Source organism: Taudactylus pleione, unplaced genomic scaffold, assembly GCF_031769625.1.
Source record: "Taudactylus pleione unplaced genomic scaffold, aTauple2 ptg000391l, whole genome shotgun sequence".
Lineage (NCBI taxonomy): Eukaryota > Metazoa > Chordata > Amphibia > Anura > Myobatrachidae > Taudactylus > Taudactylus pleione.
Window position 1 is genome coordinate 2,524,078 of NW_028284792.1, and position 17,969 is coordinate 2,542,046.

Below are 17,969 nucleotides of genomic sequence, written 5' to 3' on the forward strand. Positions count from 1 at the left end.
AGACCACTAGAACCTGTCTTACCCTCCCCTCATTCTAGTTACTAGCATGAAATATAGAGCCCTGTCCATATCCTAGTGTACAACAAAGAATAAATAATCTGGTGACTAGTATGGAAAGCAATTCCCCAACCATGTGGTTAGTATCCAAAACTGGTGTCCATTTCAGTGGATAATGTACAATATTGTGTAATATATAAATGTAGTCTCTATTCTGGTAGTTAAGTTCTAAAACAAACAATTGATCTGTTGCTAACATTGGCCCTGATTCAGACCCACTCGCAAGCGGGCGCACGTACGTTAGGCGTACGTACAAAATTATTTAAATTCAATGGCTCGCTCGTATTTTCGTTCGCATCTAAAATTCCTCCCTAAACTCAGGCGACCCCTCCTCTAACTAACGAGCATGCGAAATAGCGAGCGTACATCCCCGAAATGGCTTGAAGGGAACGCACGCACAAGTATAAACCGGAAGTGGCCTTGTCAGATGTCGATTACCTGCTCCTTTATTCTGCCTACCTCCATCAATCGTATCATGCCAATCAATGTATCAATTAGCTTAATTGTTTTTTTTTTTTCAACACAATGCAAGAAACTTTACTCTTGTCCGTGTTTGGGTTTACCCGCAGAATACGTACGGATGAAACATTCGCTTTTATTGTTCCAAAAACATGTGAACCACAATTAAACAATTGTTCTATTGCTGTGGATCCCCGCATATTTCCCGGGGTTCATTTCTTTATTTAAATTTGCTTACGCATGTCACTGCATCAAGCCTATCATAACTCTCCAGAGATTTCTGGCCCTGTTGAACACATGACTCATACACTAACCAATAAAATTGCTCCTGTTAATTTCCAAAATACATTAGCCAATCAGAAATTTTTTGCACACTTTATCAAAAATGATTTGTATGAAAAACACCATTGCCATCATGAGAGCCTCCGCATTCACCAGGCGCGAGCTGCTGGTGCTTACGGAGGTGATGGATCGCCGTATCACCAGCCAGCCTCCACCCATCACCAACCGGCAGAAGCGCTCCGCGTATGCGGAGGCACGGTCCCGCCTGCGGTCCTACGGTTCACGCCGCAACATCGGGCAGCTGGAGCGCAGGTGGTCAGACCTGCAACGGCGAACGCCCCGCTTGCTGGCATGCTTTCGCATGCAGATACAGGAAAGTAAGTGTTATGTATTGTGGTTTTCATGTTTGTGTTTGTGGGGCAAACTGCGTGTGCATGTTTTCCTCTCTGTCCTATTTATTATTTGTCCTCATATCTGCGTGTGCATGTTTTCCTGTCTGTCCTATTTATTATTTGTCCTCATATCTGCATGGCCATGTTTTCCCTCTATTTCTGATTTATTCATTCTACTCCTATTTGCTTGTTTTTTGTTGGTGGGCTTTTTTTTTTTTTTTGGGCCCCGGATTTGGGCAGAAACTAACCTCAATTTGTTTGACATATTTTAGGTGGACAGCCAAGACTACGCCGTCACCGTCCGGCCAGACGGCGTTCCCGCCCACTATCCCCAACCCCCAGCCAACACTCCACCCCAAATATTTCCCCTATTCCCCACTCCTCCCCAGCCTTCCAAGACCCTCTCCCGGAACTGTCGGGCTTCCTTCCCCTCCGTCCCACTTCCCCCTCTCCTCCACCCACCCCTCTTCCAATTACCCCCTCCCCGAAGTCCGTCATTACCCCTCCCCGTTCTTTGGGGAATGAAGGCTCCTCCGAGGAAGAACATGGAGGGACTTCCGGAGCTCCCGTTTTGGCTCCCGGTATGTTTTTCTTTCGCATTTTTTTTAAGCACAAACTGTTTGTATGTAATCATGTGTCGTGCCTTTATTCGTGCTTTTTTGGTTTACTTTTGGTGATTTAGCAGTTTGCCTTTACCTCTTCCTGCTGATTTCAACATACACATATCACACCTGTGGGAATTTGTACATAGGTCTTGTATTTTTGGCAGCACCCCCTTTTTGTTTTGGTTTGCTTTTTTTAGGTTTAGGAGTGATTTTGTTGTGTTTTTGTTTTTTTAATGTGGATTCCGTATTGTTTTATTAATCCACACACTTTTCTCACCCACAGAGGAACAGAGGCGTCGGCAAGAGGTGGACGAATGTGTTGCCCAGATGCGCCAACATGTCATTGGCGTTCTTATGGGCCTTGACCGGCTGTCTGGCATCCTTCGCCAGTAGTTTTTTTTGTTTATTTTCGTTTTCTAAATAAATGTTTTATTTCTAATATACGTTCTGGCTCATTCTTTTTTTCCAAAACACAGATAGTTTACCCTGACATAAGTAGACTGTTCCTGCAAGGATTTCCCTTTTTTAAAAGTTAGATTGTGTTTTGTATTTGTATGTAAAACAGCCACAAGAAACACATAACAGTAACAATTTCATTTCCCTTTTTGGGTGTAGTGTCAATTAGATATTTCTACATTTTACAGGTTCCTAGTTGGTGTGCAAGCTGCTTAGGCCAATCTTACAAATCCAAAGGTTTGGACAGGCTTCCTTTTGGTGTGGGTTGTGAACCTGAAAACATATTTCAGTTTACCTCAACTGGTGTCAGTACTGGATTACCCCTTAGTCAAATGTAAGGTGTGTTAACCTGGTTACACTTGCTGTTAACGTCCAAAAAAAGGAAGACCATTTCACTCTCCAAACATTTATTCACAACATAAATGAGAAATCAAAGTGGTCACTCCCCCAAAAAAAACACAGTGATAATCTCAAATACAACACATACCAATAAAAAATTTAAATAAAAAAAACAATCAAGAACTGGTTGACGAAGGACCATGGCAACATGATTCCACAAACATGGTGTTGCGATATGGGTTCCAGAATATATGCCCAAAATGACCAGATCCAGGTTTGGTAAGGGTAGCAGGAAGTAGTGAGCGTTGGAGTGCCAAAGATTATGTGAACAAACAGAAGATGGTGAAAAAATTAAAAATAAATTAGATGTTCGCAAACAAACACAAACACATTAGGTATAAACACTGTAGTTTTGGTTAAACTTACCTAAAAAATCTGGCAACCACATCATCGCGTATGGCCCCCCCACATACTGACCTCCGACCAACCTCGGGGGGGCCATCTTCAGGTAAGGCATCCTCTGGCTGCATTGGGACACCACTCCTTATGGCGATGTTGTGAAATATCCCACACAGGACCACAATTTTCAACACCATATCCGGCAAATACATGAGCTCGCCACCAGAGCGGTGGAGGCATCTGAATCGGCCTTTTAAAAGGCCGATACAGCGCTCCACCACTTGCCTGGTGGCTGTAAGTGCGGAATTATACTCACTTTGTGGGCCTGGTGTGGGAGCCAAATAAGGAGTGAGCAGCCAGGACATGCAAGGGTATCCACTGTCTCCTGTGAATAATAATAGACAACATCAGGAACACTGTGTATCAAGCTTAACATTGTTATGTACTAAAGGTCTCCATTTACCCAGAAGCCACGCATCACCAACTTGTAGGTTGGTTAATTTCTGCCATATCCCTGATTGCCGGATGACGATGGAGTCATGTGCACTTCCTGGTAATTTAGCATTCAGGGACAGGATCTGGAGGGAGGCATCACATACCACCATTACATTCAGGGAGTGATAGTGTTTCCTGTTTCTAAATATTGCCTCCAGCCGTGCTGGAGGCTGAAGTGGTATGTGAGTACCATCCACAACCCCTATGATGTGTGGGAAGCCAGCTATTTGGTAAAAATTGGCCTTGGCCACACTAAGGGCACCAATATCCAAAGGCATTTTAATAAAATGATGGAGGTGCTTGAAAAGTGCCTCCATCACTGCCCTCAGGATCCGGGAAAAGGAGGATTGGGAGATGCCCGCCACTATTCCCACCGTTGTTTGAAACGATCCTGAGGCACAGAAATGTAACACTGCCATAAATTGCGTCAGTGGTGGTATTGCTGTTGGACTGTCAATTTGCCGCTCAAGATCACTTTCTATTAATGAGAGAGTGTCTATGATGATTTTGGGAGGTAGACGGTAGCATCTTAAAACATCATCGGGCATTCCAAAAAGGGTAACACGTGTTCGAAATATCTGGGGCCTTGCATGCCTACGATGCCTACGCCTGGGACGAGATTGAAGTTGGTCGGCTTCCGGGAGCAGGGCCAGAACAATTCGACCCAGATCTACCTGAAATTCAAAGTTTACAATGTAAGGCTTTTGAGCCACCCCAAAAGTAACATAAAACAACTTAGCTTTATGATACCATCCATAGCTGCTTACATGCCGGGGTATTGTCATGATACGTCAAAACTGTAAACAAGCCAAAAATGATACATCAAAAATTTACAGGGTGAATTTATGTTTGTCAAATTGGTGCAAGCCAAAACATAAAATAGGCGAAACACACATTTGGCCATCGATCAAAACGACATTGCACACCGTACGTCAAATAGGGGTCAAATGTAAGCCAAAAATGGAAAAGGGAAAACAAAAACTGGTTTACATGATGAATAAGCATCGAAAAATGCGCTAAATAGTTCGCAAATGCAAGAAAAATAATGGACTTACCAAGAGCTAATATATAAGAGATGAAATTAGTGTTAAGCTGAAAATATTAAATTAAAAACAAGAAGTAGACACCAATTGGCCACAAGTTAGACTTCACCAAACTTACCAAATCAGGAAACGAGGCCCAAAAAAAACAACAAAAATGCGAACGGATCAAAAAATAAACTGTAGCAAAACCAAAAAAAGCCAAAATCCGCCAAATCCTCCAACCGTAAACCACAAACTCCAACCAACTTAACCGCCAATAATCCAACAACGCAACCTCGAATCCACACACACCAAGCCATAAATAGTGTTTATTTTCCCGCACAAATTAAGGATGCACAATCAATGATGCGGCCGCAAACTAAGGACGCATGTATAAATACGTCACGAAATCACATTGAATTTCTGGATGATTTCATGCTGGAAGCAGAGACATGGCTTCAGACCAGGGAAACAATGGCCAAAATTCCGGCGGTAAAGCCTTCATGCATTTTGTCTCAATGATTATTTTCAAACATAATATTGTTCAAGTTGTGAAGTGGCTAAATCTGCATATTTACCCAAATAGGTGAGGACGATGACATGGAAGAGACTGCTGGCCCCAGTCAACCCGCCAAAGCTGCCAAAAAGAAAAGGCAGCCACAATTCACAAGAAATGAGATGGAGGTTTTGATCCAGAAGTGTGTTGACATCCTGCCCCAGGCAGACAGGAATATGAGCCAAAGCCAGAAGTGGAGAATGTGGGAGGAGGTCGCCGTTGCTGTCAATAGGGTGGGTGATTATGTCCGTCTAGCCCGGGATGTCAAAAGGCGGTAAGTAAACACTTTCCCACCCTATAAACAAGCCCCATTTTAAACAAAAGGATAATGGTTCCAATTTCATTCCACAGGTGGGGCGACTTCAAATATCGTCTCAAGCTAAAACTTGCCGACAGGGCTAGGCATGCAAGGGGGACAGGTGGGGGTCCCACCCCTGTGTCATTGGAGTTGACAGACTTAGAAGAGCTGGCACAGGGGTGTGTGCAGCCTGTGGAGGTGTTTGGCGTGTCCAACATGGATACGGACATGCCAGACTTTGCGGCTCCTCATGTTGGCCCAGGTAAGTCTTGTGATGTCACCAACTCTGAAAGTGCCAATATGTAGATTCTAATGTGAGTCTTTTCTCATTTTTCCTAACAGAGACACAGGCGGATGAGTCTGCTCCAGAGGGGAGCCTTGGCCGCCGAATTTCTGCTGGCTCTGCAGGGGAGGAACCAGTACATCCGGCTGAGGACCCTGCAGAAGCCAGTCCAGGGCGTGCCCCCTCGCAGGCAGTGGGCCTCCTCACAGAACTCAATTTAAAATCGGATTTCCATACGGAGATTCTGCAGAGGATGGACGCCAGTCTGATACGGATGGCTGAGGCCCTGGAGCAAAATGCTGCGGCCAACGTGACCATTGGTCAGGCCCTGGCGGAAAATACCAGGGCCAACATCCGCATCGCCGATGCCCTGGAGCAGCTCGTTCGCCAGCACATGGTGGAGCCGACCTCCCTTCCTGCCGGAACATCAGGATCCTCCACCTCTGGCACAACATCAGCCAATCCTCCAAATGTGCCTAGCCCTGTGCCTAGTCCAGAGGCCACAACATCTGCCTCTGGACAGGCCAGCCCGATGGCATCCCGGACCCGGTCTGGCGCCCACCCTCCCCCATCCAAACGGGCGAAAAAACGGTGACAGCAATGGCGACTTTTCCCACACTCCTTCTGTGCTTGGCTCATATTCCTTTCTGGTCAAAACTTCCCTCTCCTTTCTTGTGAAATGTTTTTAATTTATTTTTGTACGTTTATGTTAGCAGTTATTGATTATTTATTTTTGTGAAAAAGTATCTTTGCCACAAAAAAAAGGCAACAAAATATTATGCCAATTTGTTTGTGTTTAAACAATAAATTTCAGAAAAAAATCTGACATTGTATTGTGACATTATTGTACAAATGGGTTACATTTAATCCTGGCCCTAAAGGCAAAAACTGACAAAAAAAACAATTTCATTTTTTTTAAAAAAAAGGCCTCTTGAAGGAACGTTTAAAAATTCACATAACGATGCAAATTCCACAGTAAAAAAAAAAAGGGGAGCTAATTAAAACATGATGACATTATTGTTACAATAGGCCATAAACAACAAATTGAGGCCAAAATAAAACCCAAAAAATGTACGCAAATTGATTGTGTAATCCTGACATTAGCAGCTATGATTTCCACCTGCGTACGCTTTTGTGCTATCCCAATAAACTGCTTTCCAAACACATACCAAGCCGGTTTTCAATACAACACTAATTGCTTTTCTGACCACCCGCGATTAATCGCTGCAACATCGTGGAGTCCCGGGACGGAGGAGAAGGCCATCGCCAATGTGGTCGAGTAATCCAGACCCTAAGCTGTGCGAGCATTTTGAAGGGAAAGAGGATGTTCCAGTGACGTATGAGACGGTCCGAACACATTTGACGTTCGCATCTGCTAATGTATGTACGCCCCAAAAACGCCTCGCCACGCCTGCGTTTTTCCATCTCCACCCCCGTCAACACCCAAATACGCCCTGTTCTGTCAATCACATTTGACATGTCACTTCCTGTACGCTATTTTAGGAACGAGAGAAAAAAAGCTCGCAATCTGCCGTACGCACATGCGCAGTGTAACACCGACGCATGCGCGGTTAGTCAACATCGGAACGCAACGAGCGTACTGTTGTTAACGTGCAGCTCTGAATGAGGGCCATTGTTTGCTAGTTTACAAAGTAGACCTCTAGCTTGATGACTACCAGTCTGTTGGCAAGTGGACAAACCATGCCTTGTCAATCCAATGGCTAGTATACAAGGCAGGCCTCCAATATAGCATCCCCCTTCGTGTAGTCATTTCCTGCCCAGACCTAGACTCTGTTATTTGGTTGTTGCACATGGGAAATGCCTCTGTCACCTGTCATTAACATCTAGCAGACAGCTTTCAGTGTTATCATTTTTTAATAGTGTTGGATAAAACACTGGGCCTATTTCAGACCCGCCCGCGAGTGGCCAAAAAGATGGTCGCGATGGTCAAGACCATCGCGACCATCTTTTTGGCCGCTCGCCTAAGCTGTGGGTGGTCACCCACAGCTATGCGAGCGGCAAGGAGGCCGCTCCATTTTTAGGTAGGAGGACCCTGATTCAGAGCGAGCGCTCTGGTCAGAGCGTCCGGCTCTGAATCAGGCCCTCTGTTTTTACAGTTAATACCAGTTGTAATTAGTAAGTGGAAATGCGGGTTGTGATATTATAGATCTTGTTGCTCCTTAAGATACTCAGTTCTGACATGGTTGGTAGAATTTGAAAGCATTTCTAAATAGGCATAACTTTAGAAATGTAGGTGACATTGCTGTTGCCCGAATGGTCGCATCCTGATTACGCCACTGTTGACTACTGGATACAGGATGATATCAGAATATGCAAATGCACATATGTCCGGGAGTGTAATGCAAACAAATGTGCATGTGTCCAGCAGTGGGATCCAAAGAAACATGTCCCTCATATTGGCTCCCTTGCCAGATCTTGTGCTTTAGTGGCTATAAACTAGTGATTGGTTACTGGTTCATCCTATCTATAATGAACCTGGCTTGTCTGACTTTCTCCCCCAGCTTTGTCCTTTTGGCTTTTGACCCTGACCATGTCTATAACTCTCTTCTTTATACCAACCCACTGGGATCCTCTACTTTGTGCATTTTCACAGCCCTGTACTTTTATTCAACTGTAAGCACGTGACGTGTTCTTCTCCCCTGGGCAACCGAGTGCGCATCTAGCTTTGAAGGGAAGGGGCCTGCTAAAGGGGAAGAGTACACTAGCACTTACGCTTGTGGTACAGTACACAGGGGAAATGTGAGGGAACCAAATTATCCCCCCAGAGGAAATGTATAAATAGACCCTACCAGTTAAAGCTCATGTTCCACATATTGAAATAATTTGTTTCACTGTGTGCCAAATGTTTTTGAATTATTTTATAATGTTTGCAGGCTACTATTTCCTCTTAGGCAATATTTTCTACTGTATAAATTGTAAGTTTCTTTCTTTTAACCAATTGATTTTATTACTTTTATTAGGAGTGCAACTGGATGAACAGAAACCTTGACCATATTAAACACAGTGTTTCTATGTTATACAATTGTTTGCTGGGAGGTGTGACTGCAATACCAGAAGATATGAGAAATGTTGCTGAGGCCTTGCAGAATGCAGTGGTGCCCAAATCTTGGCTCCCCTCACATAGCTGCCACACATCTCATAATATTGTCCCCTGGCTGGAAGGTAACTCATGAACCACTTATGTCTACTAACATTTCATTCTCATACCATAGACAAATGACTGGCTCACTACTGTATGTCAGGTATCTACTAGAGTCCTCTGAGCTGCAGGTAATGATGTGACTTCTGACAGGAAGATGAATAAAATCATTAGAGGCTGGTTAAAAAGTAAATGCATGCAGTAAGATCCATTTTCAGACTATGTAGTTATGCTTTATGGGTTACCGTTACCGTTTCTGAAAGGCTAACTGTAGAAGGGAATTAGGTGACCTAAAATAAAATGCAAACTTTTGTTTCATTTGTAGTAAGATCTCCTGGTCTGACCAGTAATTAAAACTGTGATTTTTTTTTTATTTTATGTCAACTTTTATCTTAGTGCCTTTAACATTTAGCCTTTCAGAAAATTAATGTTAGACAACTAGGTAAAACATTTGATATTGAGGAAAGGAAATGTGTTAAAAAGTACCAGAATTAGATTAGATAAAATCCATTTTTCCCAAATTGGATAACTAGCACATTTTCTTAGCGGACAACCTCAGACCAAATCCTGTCCAATCATATTGGAAATATGATGGTAGGGTGGTCCCTATCTGTACATGTGGCATCACTGTCCAATCCAAAAAAAAGAGGAGAATAGACCTTCCTGATACACACTCTGAATGATCAGATCTGTGCCAATTAGCCACTCCCTTGTGTGGTCATATTGCTTACAGGTCTGCCAAAATTCTCAAAATGGCCACATGACTAACCCCACATTCACGAGACAGATGACGAGTGCTACATTGTGGGCTCCTTGAAAATGGTGCCAGCACAGCAGTTGTTGTTGCTTCATCTGTAACAGTTTTTGGTCATACACTTTTTGGTTTATCTGCAACTGATCCGGTTTCTTTAAATTTGGCATGGAGTTTGGCAACTGCACTGTGAGTAATGAGTGGCGTGGGTTTGGGTGACGTTGGTTGAAATCATTTGCAATAGCACTCGTGCTTTGCTCTACAGCTATCAAGACAATCTCAACTTGTTGTGTTTGTGTTAGTGCCATTGTCATTAATGCTGCTACGTGCAAAAGAACACTCAGTTAAAACTCAATAATGATTAAAGATACAGTAAAACAAAGAACACCATTGTTTTTCTTATGAAATTCTGCATCTGTCATGACTACAATAAAAAAATTAGAGTTGAATCAAAGATGGCCGACTTCAAGATGACTGTCGTACTAGTGACATACCCTAAGAAGTTTTCCCCCACTCCCATATCATATGTGTAGACACTGGATTCATATTTCCTTGCTCATTTCCTTTCTATAAGGGTGTTTTCACACTTATGGGACACCCTGTATATTAAAAAACACATATCACAAACCTGCTATACTGAAAGAATGGCTAATTAGACCATATATTAAGTGATACTATTGTTATTTCATAATTGAAAATTCAATGTTATGAAGTGAAATATAGAAAATCAGTCAAACGTAAGCCAGACTTCATTCTATAATACTAATAGTTTTCGTCCTGGATATCAAGAATGGGCAAAGCTATCTGTGCTAGATAACAGCTACAAAGTTTCCAGACCAGAGAAATGCCAGAAGCTGCACATCTCAGATACTAAATTAAGAAGATTTTGTGAGCAGTGAGACAAAATAGTATTTCCTTTTATCACTTAAATGTCCTCATAAATAATGTGATACATTTTATCCTAATACTATCAGTCCTGTCAACTTTGGTCTAATTTTATAGATTTGGACAAGAATTGAAACAGATGGACCATCTAAATGTCAGACTGCTAGCTTGGCGGCTTACCCTGCTGCATAAGTCATGGCATACCCTAAGCCTATATGTCATCAAAGCTGCTGTACATACTGGATATTTAGCGTTTCACCTATTTCAGTATATTCTGTAAAATTGCCTGAAAATGAAACCTAATGGGACTTACAAAGTCTTTTGCGAACACTAGTAAGTAAAACAAAAGCAGAGGAGGTATGGAAAGCAATACCAGTGACCATTGTTTAACATCTTATCACACAGCATAACATAACTATATATCTTTCTTGCAATACACCATTCTGGCTATTTAACAATTGCCATATATGACGATTTTATGTCACCTAGGTCTTCATATGAAGCACAAACAGTTAAATCTGTGGGTGAAGAAAGGCTTGATGCCGTTTGCCAAGTCTGAAAAGGAGGCCCTGACCTCCATAAGCCCTGGGAGACTGGTTAACCCTGAGGCCTTGTTGCTGGCACTGAGAGTGGAGTTTGCAGTTCATCATGGATATTTATTGCATGAGGTATGTGGTTTTGCAGCTTCTCTGGTTACTTTGAAGGGTATGAAAAAATTGTTACAAAGCTGCACTCAAGTAGTATGTCATCCCCCTAGGAGTATAGTGTTTGAACCATAACTGAACCAATGAAAATTCCCCCAATACTGTGTTGTTTCTCTGCTTGCCTCAATAAACACACCCCACATTTTTTTTCCCTTTATTTTCATGTTTTATCCCTTAACTTTCATCTTATCTCATCTAAATAAGAAAAAAATAATGTATTCTACTAGCATTTTAAACTAATTATACTTTTATTGTAATTATTTTTAATTATAACATGCCAAAACACATGCTGCCCCATCTGCACAGAAGTAAATATTAAATCAAATAAAAAATACAATTACATGTATTTACAAACTGCTGTGTGACCATAAACTATAGATGCTTCCTGATTGGATCACTGTCAGATGCTACAACTTCAAGTCAGGAACTGCTTTCCTTTTGTAACCATACACTGGGTCCCTCTCTTCTGGAGGTCAGAAATGATTATGGAGCTTGGCTAGCAGAGGAAAGAATCACAGCAGATGTACAAACTGGAACCTTGCTGAATTGAGTAAATGATGGGTTTGGAGAAAAACCATAACCAAAGCACAAGTTTATTTAAGGAGGGTGGAAAGTAACATATTTTAAGTTGGAAAACTACTTTATGATCATATAATGAATAACTGATAATTTCAGAATGTTTCATTAAATATGTTTGCTGGCTTTGTTTTTTTGTTGCGTGGTGGATTATTATTTATGAAATATGCCGAATTAATGAAGAAAGAATATCAGCACAAGCACTTAGCGAAAAAAAGACTTATAGGGGAGCAAGCACAGAATTTAATAGTAAATGCTACAGCAGCTACCAAATTACAAATATAAAAAAAAATAAAAAAAATAGCCCTTGTGTGCTTTACTAAAGTGTTATAATACCACAACAATAACATAAAAAAACTGTTTTAGCCACTCTGATTGGACGCGTTTCTCTGAAATACGCCTAGTTTCATCAGAAGCAGGTTGTTGTTTTTTTGGAACATCTAGTCTTTAAGTACATTTCACTCCAATAAGCATCACATACTATATATGCAAAATAGTGAGTGATTGATGTGACTCATTTAGTGCTTTAGTTTTATCTTGTGGTGCCACCATTCATTCCAGGGATTTAAATTAAAATAGACCCTTCTCCTCATTGGTTGACAAATTGAAAGATGGAGACTATTTAATTACAGTAGTTACATTAACTTAAGCACACCTTGCATGCTTCCTTCTTTGTGCTGTGATCTGCCAGAGGCTCCTCTTCTGTGACAGTGATAAATCACAATAGTGGTGTTTCGATGGAGTATCATAGTGCTATACCACACTTACAGCCTGTCACTCACATAGAGAAGCAGCAGCCAGCAGCAATACAGGCAGCATTAATACTGTCAACCTACTAATCTGTTTGCTGCCCCTCCCATATACAGTAGATGCACACAAGGCAGGAAATGGTATGGTGGTTTTCGGGAATGCAGTGCACAGCTTTATGGGGACAAGTACCCTTCCACTGCCAAGAGGTAGATCTTCCAACAAAGAGCTACAGATGTATCCACAAACATCTATCCTCCATGCGCTACAAGTTGCTCCACACATAACATGGGAGCTCCGTGTGCCTCGGTAGCACTGAGCGTTTTCCATGCAACTTTTTACCTTCAAATTCATCTTATTCACACAATGATGTGAATATGATGCGCAAGCAGCTTCTGCTGATTAAAATGATATGCAGCATGCCTATGCTCTCTGTGCGTCTGCGGGTACATCTGCATGTGAAATGTTACATTACACGTCACAACATGGTGCGATTAGAATGTGCAAGGAGGCTAGATGTATGAGGACACATCTGTATAAGGAGCTTTTTGTCCAAAACAAGAATGCAAGTTTTTGTAGTCAAAAAAGCTTAATTTTATGTGATTATCCCAGGGATCATTGAAACCGCATGAACTTTGGAAATGATAGATCAAATTTTCATATTTTGTTCCACAGTGATAACAGGTAAGTATACTAGCATTTTTCCTGATAATTTCTTAAATAAATGGTACTAGGCCCTTTGGGGGGTTGGGGCTGCCTATTTTTTTCAGTCTTGGATCCCGCATTTTCTGCTGGCAGCCCTGCAGAATCCAATGAAGTCTCTAATGAAAATTGGGTATAAGTGACAGTCAAATTCTGTGACACTAATGCGATCCATACATTTATAGCCCTGATTCTCTGTTCTGCCGATCTGATCCACAATCTAATTCCCTGATTTATGGCCATCGATGATTGGCCATCTGTCAGTGAATGGGGGAAAAACAGTATGTTAAAAATCTTTGATTCGACGATCCGGATAATTTTTTTGGTCGAGATCGGTGAATTGAGGATTTCCAACATATTGAATTTCCCCAATTTACCAACCCCGCCAGAACGGGGTATGGCTAGATAGGCCCCTTAAGTGTGCAATTTTATCACACCATCAGTATCGTGTATGTGCAGTTGCATATCGGGAGCGTCAACAGCATTCTGGATCTCTGCCTACTGTCCCGGTGATGCTGGAGATCTCCCAATACTTTAGGTGTCTTTGAGAGAGTATGCATTTATATCTATATTAAATAATATCTATATTAATGTCTATGGAAAGGAGCTTTTATCAAACTGGGTATCTTTTGTAATTGTGCAAACTGCAACATGAACAAAAGCAGTTTGCTATTCAGTACATCACCGTCATTTGTACTTTGCAGTTCATCAGAAACACTGGGTCTGATTCTGAGTTGCACGCCCTGCCGATGTTGGACCCAATGGAGCAAACTTTTTCTTCTGTGCATGCATCTTTGTCACACTGTGCATGTGTAAATATAGTGTTCACACAGAGTCTTAGAGTCGGGAGCTAGCTTAGTGGACGTATGGAGATGGTTCATCCTATGGACGTATTATGGGAGTGTCGCGGGCATGTTGCATGCAGAGACGCTCAACAGTTCGCATAGGAAGCCATACTCGGACAGAGAAACTGCACCTGCCAAAGAGCTGGTGCAAGTTTCGATAGACGCACCAATCTGTATTTCAGCATCTACAGACAACATCTCAGTACTTGCACATTCAGACGCATGGATGTTCACCAGGAAAGGGCTTTGTGGCTGCATTTGCATAAAGTTGCAAGCAGGCTTATCGACAAATGGGGGGGTATAAAATATCAACAGTGTCTAGATAGACACTCAATAGGTTGGCACCAGATATTCGACAGGTTCATAAGGTCGACTGACAAATGGTCGATAGTGTAAATGTCGACAGGTATCAAAGGTCAACAGGGACAAATGGTTGACATTTTGTTATTTTCACCCTAACCCACCCCCTGGTGACTAACCCTTGCCTTCCCCCAAGTGCCTAATCCTAGCCTAATTCTAACCCTCCACCAAGTGTCTAACCCTCAGCCTAACTCCTAATCCTAACATTAAAAATGTTGAAAAATGTGTCGACCATTATTGTCGTCAATTTTTGTGTTGTCATTTTTTGTGTCAACCATTTGTCTCTGTCAACCTATTGCACCTGTCGACCTTTGACCCTGTCGATCTATTGCCTGTCGACCATCTGGTGTCGACCTATTGAATCTCTATCTAGACACTTTTGATCTTTCATCCAGATACTAGACAAAAGACGTAGACATGCATCCAACTCAGAATCAGCCCCACTGTATTCTAAAAATGACTGAAAATTAGTTTCCCTATTGTGTTTTCTGTCTGTGAATAATAACCTATATGGCTTTGTTTTGCCTGCAGGTTGTACTCCAGTGCCATATAGCAGAATATCCTGACTACACACCTGACAGTGAGATGTATACACTGTATCTCCAGGGCCTTGTCTTACACGGTGCAGGATGGGATTTTAAAAATAGTCGCCTGAAAGAATCAAGGTACTGAATGTTCAATGTCAAATTAGTTTATTTTTCTTGAAAACACAAAAAAGTGGTAAATATATTATAATTAATGTGAATTTCTTGAACAATATGTTAGTGTGATTAATGTGATACAAAATACACATTTACAATTAACCAATTTGAATGGAATAAAATGCTGGAATAAATTAAAGGTTAGAAAATATTATTAACAAATTACAGTTACTATTTTATCATAAAGAGACGGCTACTGTTGGACATACATGTTTGCTTAGTTTAAAATATGCAATTGGTACTGTGCATACCCACCAAAAATACCAGCTACATCTTTATGCAGATTTGGTTGCATCTTGTGCCTACAACTCCTTACAATGGTGTTGGCAGAGGCAGGCAAGCGTTTTCCGAGTACAGTAAGGATGTGTTCTCGTAATTGTGACTCAGGTAGACTCACTTGGTGGCATATTTGTTAACATTATTTTTACTAAAATAATGTGAAAATGGGTGTTTTCACACCCTTTGACATTATTTTAGTATCACATAAATCTATTAAAGGGTAATTGTAGTTGTTTTCGTGAAAAACTACCCAAATCCATTCAATACACATATTTTTAGTAAATAGATTGTATTTCCCATACTTGTAATTGGAAATGTGATCTGCACAGATTTACTAAAGATATATTGTGAAAAAATACCGGGGAAAGCCCTGTGATAATAACGCCACCTTCTGATGGAGTTATTAGGGATTTCCCCGGTTCCCCAACTCCTGCTCTGCTTTAGTAGGCAGAGCAGAGTTGGGATCCGGCCCCTGTAACCAGCTGTGTGGTCTAAATAGACCACAAGCTGATTGCTTAAAAAAAATAAAAAAAATTGTTTAAAAAAAAACCCCACTTATCTGCATCCAGGGACCAGTTATTGGTGCTCGGGTGATGTCCTCTGGGGCTCTGGTCGTCAGCTGGACTCAGGGCTCCTGCACTGTGATCCTGGGTCACAGTGCAGGAACCCGTAGACCAGTTGACCGGAAATCCAGAGAGAGGACCTCACCGGAGCACCAATCACCAGGCAGGTGTAAGCTGAGGGGGGTCGTGAGGGGGGAGAAGGTGATTGCTGGGCTGGTAGCGGCACATGCACAGACACATACTCACTGTATTTTTTGTGAAAAATACAGTGAAAAGTATGAGAAGGGGATTCGCAGGGACAGAGCTTTATCGTTGATATTATAGGGGTAGCAGTGTAAGCAGTAAATGAAGAGGTAAGGTAATACTAATAAAAAGAGAAGTTTCAGAGATTCGAAGAGTGAGTCTGATCGGGCATGATATAAATTCTTGAAGTGGGTAGCTGTATAGGAAAAGTCTTGGTGGGAGTGAAAGAGACGAGGCACAGGTCAGATGTAGATTTCAGAGGCGTCAGGTAGAGTGTTTTGACATGACATTTGCAATGTTTGAAGGGGTGGTGGTGTTGAGCACATTTTAGGCGAGTGTGAGTATTTTGAATTAGATTCTGAGGTTTTGGGGAGCCATGTAGGGATTTGCAGAGGAAAACATTCCAGAAAGCTAGATCAGTCTTGTTGTAGCATTTGGGGTAGATTGATGTTGCAGTAATTGTGTTGTGGCATGATGAAAAAATTGGTTAAGAGTATTGATTACAAATTTGGTAAGCAAATTGTGTATTCTAGCAATAGAGCCAAGTGTGATACCTAGGCAGATAGATAGAGACTCTGAGGACATTGTGGTTTTTTTGAGAATGAGAAAAACAATATTTATTGTCTCTCTTCCTTCCAGAGTTACAACTTCCTTTCAAATTTCTGACATGTGGAGTCAGCAGAGAAAGGGTCACACAAGATAGTACTGTACAAGAGATTAAGGGAGGAGAGGTTTATTGGAGCATGTACCAGAGCAGTAGTTGGATATAATCATCTTTCGATCACTTTCTTCATAGGTTACACGTTTTTTTTAAATCTATAGCCACTTCTTACTAAAACAATAGAATTTTGACCTAAAAAAAGACAAATGTCATGAAAATACACATACCGTATATACTCGAGTATAAGCCGACCCGAATATAAGCCGAGGTACCTACTTTTACCACAAAAAACTGGGAAAACGTATTGACTCGAGTATAAGCCTAGTGTGGGAAATGGCAGCAGCTAGCAGTGCCCCCAGTAGTAATTCCCCCTGGTTGTGCCCCCAGTAGTAATCCCTCCTGGTAGTACCCCCAGTGGTAATCCCCCCTTTTAGTGCCCCCTGTAGTAATTCCCCACTGGTAGTGCCCCTTGTAGTAATCCTCCCCTGGTAGTTCCCCCAGTGGTAATCCCCCCCTGTAGTAATCCCCCCCTGGTAGTGCCCCCTGTAGTAATCCCACCTGGTAGTTCCCCCAGTGGTAATCCCCCCTTTTAGTGCCCCCTGTAGTAATCCCCCTCTGTAGTAATCCCCCCCTGGTAGTGCCCCCTGTAGTAATCCCCCCCTGGTAGTTCCCCCAGTGGTAATCCCCCCTTTTAGTGCCCCCTGTAGTAATTGCCCCCTGATAATGCCCCCTGTAGTAATCGCCCCCTGGTAGTGCCCCCTGTAGTAATCGCCCCCTGTAGTCCCCCCCCCAGTAGAGAGAGACGTGACAAGAATAAAAAAAAAAAATCACTTACCTGAAACTCCCGCTCCTGGTCCCGCCGCTGTCCGCTCCTCCGGCCGCTTTGCATGGGAGAGACGTCGTCATGACGACGTGTCTCCCATCACCCACTGCGGGAGCCGGAAGATGGCTCCCGCAGTGGGAGCAGCAGCAGCCACTGAGAGTCTGACAGACTCTCAGCGGCTGCTGATTACACCAAACACGCAGCTGCCGGCTGCGGCGGCTGTGTGTTTGGCAGTGTGTAGCGCTGACCGAACTCCGTCCGGTCAGCGCTACAGTTGACTCGAGTATAAGCCGAGGGGGTACTTTTTCAGCACATTTTTTGTGCTG

General features: G+C 42.3%; 1 protein-coding gene across 1 annotated transcript in view; it reads left to right on the forward strand.

Moving 5' to 3' along the window:
• LOC148507539 (uncharacterized) overlaps positions 1-17,969 on the forward strand; it is a 662,982-nt gene that overhangs the window by 559,723 nt on the left and 85,290 nt on the right. Inside the window, exons 94-96 of the mRNA XM_088445856.1 lie at positions 8,625-8,826; positions 10,929-11,107; positions 14,905-15,038. Of these exons, the coding sequence (XP_088301982.1) occupies positions 8,625-8,826; positions 10,929-11,107; positions 14,905-15,038 (515 nt within the window). The remainder of the gene's footprint in view (positions 1-8,624; positions 8,827-10,928; positions 11,108-14,904; positions 15,039-17,969) is intronic.